The 5,342-nt window shown below is 49.7% G+C and overlaps 1 protein-coding gene across 1 annotated transcript in view; it reads left to right on the top strand.

The window, feature by feature from the left end:
* Window positions 1–5,342, top strand: part of LOC126577341 (protein dissatisfaction-like) — a 13,184-nt gene extending 7,842 nt beyond the window's left edge. The window contains exons 4-7 of the mRNA XM_050238876.1: window positions 3,328–4,436; window positions 4,509–4,607; window positions 4,701–4,926; window positions 5,005–5,342. Coding sequence (XP_050094833.1) covers window positions 3,328–4,436; window positions 4,509–4,607; window positions 4,701–4,926; window positions 5,005–5,342 — 1,772 coding nt within the window. The remainder of the gene's footprint in view (window positions 1–3,327; window positions 4,437–4,508; window positions 4,608–4,700; window positions 4,927–5,004) is intronic.

Here is a 5,342-nt window from a genome sequence, read left to right as displayed (position 1 = left end):
TTACATACCTTTTAAGGTCTAGTATAATACCTAACATCTCCTCATAACCTTCAGCGTTAAACGTATCTTCCAAACAAATTTCAAAGAAACTCGCTCCCGTCGAATTCAACTCTCATAAGCTACCAGCATCTTGCGTTGGCTTACCGCCCTGAAATGGTTCACCATTTTGCTCGAGAAACCACCCGAGATCAACCTCGTCTCCGCCCGTTTGCGTGTGGGCATAATATCCACAAAAACCCCAAAGCCGCTAACGAAATCTCCCGCATCTTGCGCGACCCGCAACTCACTGGCGCAACTGCTTTCATATTAGCATCCGTCCTCCACCCCCCGGGGGGGAGCTTACGCTTGCAAATTGCACACCACAGCAGCAGCAGCAGCAACCCGGTGGAAAATCCTTTATGCGGATGTCAATATTTGAGTTTGTAGCCCATCCCACGCTCCACGGTCACGGTGTACGGTCTAAGTGTCACTCTCCCGGAGGAGGGTGGCTTTCGTTCGCTGGAAAACTCGAAAAACTTCCCAAGACGAAGACGAAGAAAGGTCCAAAGTGGCGAACGGGATCAGAGAAACCGAATCCTTTTAACGTTCCCGTCCACACGCCAAAGGCCAAAAGTTTTTAGCATAAAAGTCTTTAACGACATCAAGAAACCAAGCACGCTGATTGGACGGAGAGACGAGACCACCGTACTCTCTGCAAGAAACTTCCTAATTCCACAGGCCACACGGGGCGCGAAGGAGAAACGGTTTCGATTACAGCCCCCTCCCCTCCGTCTCTCTTCTGCGACTTGAACTCGTCGAAAGGATTACGCCAGCGACAGCCCCCGGGAACGGCTGGGGGCGCGTCAAAAGTTACGCGAAAGTAAATCAAGAAGAGATTGGCCCCGAAGCCACACACAGGAAACGGGAAAACTGTTAGTGAGAATGTCTTGGAAAGTTGGCCGTGGGGTTAATAGGCGATTAGATGACATCGCTCCCGGGTGCGCTCTCTTTTTTTTTCCTTTTCTCTATCTCTCTCTTTGTTACTCCCACAACATCCCCAGCGAGGATATAGGTATTGGTTCCCGTAACAACAAAAAAAAAGGCGCGATACGCACTTTTGGCGCAACACTTGACATTCCCAAGTCCAGAAGTAAATCGGTCGCAAACATTAAATTTCGATCCCAAAAACCCCGATAAAAGGGATTATGCACTTCACTGCGGCACCGGCATTGTATCCCTTACGAGCGGAAGGATCCATAGGGCCGAGGGGTCGGACGAAGAACCTTGAACCTCATTGAGAATCCTCTCATACAGTCATAACCCCTCTCGCCCTTGCCTACGTTCCTAATGCCTCCGTTAGTCCCGTTCTGTGATCGATGTGGCAAAGGCTAAGCGCGGATGCAACGACGGGAAGGGAGCGGGGGATGAGCGAACCGAATCAGCTGACACGGTTCCCAGCGGCTTTACCACCCTTGGATCGAGGCCCATGTGTTAAGTCATGTGTCAAAATGTTACACAAATCGCTCGTGAACTGCACCCAAGAAGCTGCTGGACCAAAACAAGGGGTTACGTGGACCACTAGGGGAACTCTCTGGGCCGAGTTTCGATACCGAAATGTCGATTGTGTCGATTCGATAGTCATCCACTTCTCACCAATTAACCTTACCCGTGAGGTGAGCCTTGACGATTGCACGCAGGAGCAGGCCCAAAGGGTGAACCAATGAAGCGTGAATGCGACGATAACTGAAGTGTGGATTGTACGGAACAAATTTGTTGGAAGAAATCCGTTTGGTTTCGTTTTGGATCGTTCCTCTTTGGTTGGATTCGGATCGGTTTTAGGGAAATCGCTTTTGTAAGGACATTCTAAAAAAGCCGTTCATGACATAACCACAGGAGTTGGTTTTATTTGGAGCGAGTATCATTCTTTCCTTTGGTCTAGTGTTCATTGTACGGTGACATTTCTGGAGTACACTCAGTAGGCAGAGGAATTATTTAGAATCGGTTGTTATGCTAGCAACCAGCAAGTCTTTTCAGCTTTAGTTTCGAATTTCACTTATGGATCTCACATAAACATAAACAGCATAAATCATGTTTTTTGTATTAAGATTCATTGACGTAGCATGTTTATGCAAGAAAACAAAATGTTACATAATGATGCGCATTTCAAGAAGTTGTTGCATAAAATACACCAAAAACTGATCCCAATCATCGTTATTATTAACAGAAAAGCAGAAAAATCAAAACGTTTATTGTAGAAAATGAAAAGCAGCAGCTGTTCTCTCTAGAATTTCCTCTTTTTAAATTTCTTTTTTTGAATTCCTCTTTTTAAAAAATTAACCACCTAATCAACGCCATCAATTAAATAATTCATAGATGAACATTAACATAGTAACCACTTCATTTTGCTAGGGCAACGATAAACGCTACACATTGACATTGATGGTTAGTAACAAGCAGTTGCAATTATCATCCATGTAGTTACACTCGCTCCTCTCTTATTGTGGCGTGTTAATGATTTAAAACGGAATTGAAATGCTTACTCTTACGGTTGTTCTATAACAAAAAAAGAAGAAATACAACGTTCTTTCCCATCCTGATAGATTGTTCGCGAACGATTGCATTTCCATGTAATAAACTTTCTCTCTTTTGCTTTCGAGCAACACATTCCCATTTATCACCACTTCACCAGCCTCCTCGCGCTCCGATCGCGGCCAATAATCGCGACCGCGACACGATGAGTTGAAGAATCGTCAAAGCGCCTCAGGCATTCTATCAACAGCAGCAGCACGAGCGCCAAATGCAAAACCTCGATACACGGCACTGAAAAAAAAGTGGAGCAAATAGCCACCTACCCGTGTGCCCGGATTCTCGGGGAATCGTGAAGCAGTAGCATATTGTGCAGCTTAAATTTTCCATCCTGCCACGCCAGATTAGAGCAGATCAGTTGTGTTCCAATTGTCGCGATAGCACCAGACTCCCCCCGGGGGGTTCGAGCAAATTCGTCCGCCCGGACTGGGAATGAATTAAGTCGGGGGCAAAACACGCCGTGGGAGATTGGTAACATAAAATGGAAAACGGAAAAATTCCAAATCAAACTCCACCGGGATGGTATTAGTTCTAATTTTCCACCGTAGCTCAGGCCAGAGAGCGTGAAATACAGTTCGATTCATTTACATTTAACGCCGCTAACGCCACCGGTGATTTGTTCGTTCGATAATCTCTTCTCTCTGTGCTATTGCTCATCCCGTCCATATGTTTTCTCTCTCGTTCTCTCTTTCTCTCTCGTTATCTCTCTCTCTCTGTCTCTTTATCACTCGCGACCCACGCGCTCCGGAATTGCAATTGCAGCAGTGCAACACGAACGGGGACCACGGAAGCCAAAGCTGCAGCATCTGCAAGCGAACGGAGGTCATCATCCCGGCGGCGGTCCGCACCATCTGTCCGGTGCGTTCGTCAACAGTGCCTCCTACCATGGCCACGTACCACCGCACTTTGCATCCGCGGCACTCCACCATTCCTCCATGGCGGGACCAAACTCTCTTCTGCACCATCCACAACCTCTTTCCTTTGCACCGCTCGCCGGTCATCACATGCCACCTTCGCTGCTTCCTCCGGTGAAGCTCGAACAAAGCAAGTTCGAGTTCCCATCGCTAGCAGCGAACGGAGGAACAGCAGGAGGACGAGGAGGGTCCCCTGGTTCGGGCATCCTTTCGCCAATCAAAATAGAACATCCGAAGCTAACCAGCAGCGCGTTCGAGTTCACACCGTCCAGCCAACACCACCAACACCACCAACATCATCATCACAATCACCACAATCATCATCATCATCATCCGTTTTACAAATCGACACTCGAGCCGTTGCCACCATCTCCGACGACCGACTCGAAGAGCTCGATCAGCGTCGATTCACCGTCGGAGAGCCTTACCAGCCCACACTCGACCGTCGACGGTAGCTCGAGTGTTCTTAGCCCAACGCCGATCAACGCAACCAACCTAAGCCTCCCGTCACCACTCTCCCAGAACGGGGTCCTCGACATCCTGATGGCCTCGGATAAGTGTCAAGAGTTTATCCAGTACCACCACCAAATCCATAATGGTGGCAGCAACAGCAACAACAACAACAATGGTACGAGCAACAACTTTTCGTCCTTTCCACCGAGCTTTAGTGCAACGAGCACAACCACGAACAACAACAACAACAACAGTAGCAGTAGTAACAGTAGTAGCGGCAATAGTACTACGACGATCAGCTCAACGCTTGTCACCGCAACTTCCGCTACGTCGCAGTCACAATCAGTACTCCCGCTACCAGTGCCAGCGTTGCCACCACCGACACTTACATCAGGACATCCTCCACCACCACCGCCACCACTCGTACCACATCCGATCGCACTGACAGCGCTGTCACCGGAAGGACCAACCATCATTCGGCTTCCAACCTGGGAGATCCTGCAGGTAAAGTGTCACTGTGAAGGAAGTGTTCCTTTTCGGTATTCGTTACCTTTCTTTCTCGTCTCGCCATCACAGGAAACGACGGCCCGGTTACTGTTTATGTCCGTCCGGTGGGTTCGCTGTTTGATTCCGTTTCAAACCCTCTCCAAGTCCGATCAACATTTACTCCTGCAGGTAGGTAGTGCTCCGGCTCTGAATGTTGCTGCTGCTGCTGCTGCTGCTGCATTTCATCATCACTCACTCTCAAACACTCACTCGCGGGCACAGGAATCGTGGAAGGAGCTGTTTCTTCTTAACTTTGCCCAGTGGAGCGTACCGTGGGATTTGGGTGGACTGCTGGATTCGCCCCACGTTCGGGACCGGTTGCCGCAACAGGATGCGGCCAGCCAGCTCGAGATGAAGACGATGCAGGAGATTCTGTGTCGCTTCCGGCAGATCTCGCCCGATCTCAGTGAGCTGGGTTGCATGAAGGCTGTCATTCTTTTCTCGCCAGGTAAGACAGTCGGCATTACGACGTTACTGGAACCATCTTCTTCAACAAAACTGCACCTCTCACTCCTACCATCATCAGAAACTTCGGAACTGTGCGATGTCCAGCCGGTCGAGATGCTACAGGATCAGGCCCAGTGCGTCCTGGCGGAGCACGTACGCGTCCGGTATCCAAGGCAACCGACGCGGTTCGGTCGCTTGCTGCTCCTGTTGCCACTGCTCCGCACCATCCGCTCCACCACCATCGAGACGCTGTTCTTCAAGGAAACCATCGGCACGGTGCCGATCTCACGGCTCCTGATCGACATGTACCAGATGGAGAAGTACACGGACCTGGAGGCACCGACCGTTTCCGCTGCGGCCGCCACCGTTGCCACCACGTTCAGTGGGACCGCCGCGACGCCCAAGGCATCCTCCTAG

The sequence above is a fragment of the Anopheles aquasalis genome, chromosome 2 (genome assembly GCF_943734665.1).
Source record: "Anopheles aquasalis chromosome 2, idAnoAquaMG_Q_19, whole genome shotgun sequence".
Taxonomy (NCBI): Eukaryota; Metazoa; Arthropoda; class Insecta; order Diptera; family Culicidae; genus Anopheles; species Anopheles aquasalis.
The sequence above is the reverse complement of the archived record's forward strand: the minus strand, read 5'-3'. Positions and strand labels throughout refer to the sequence as shown.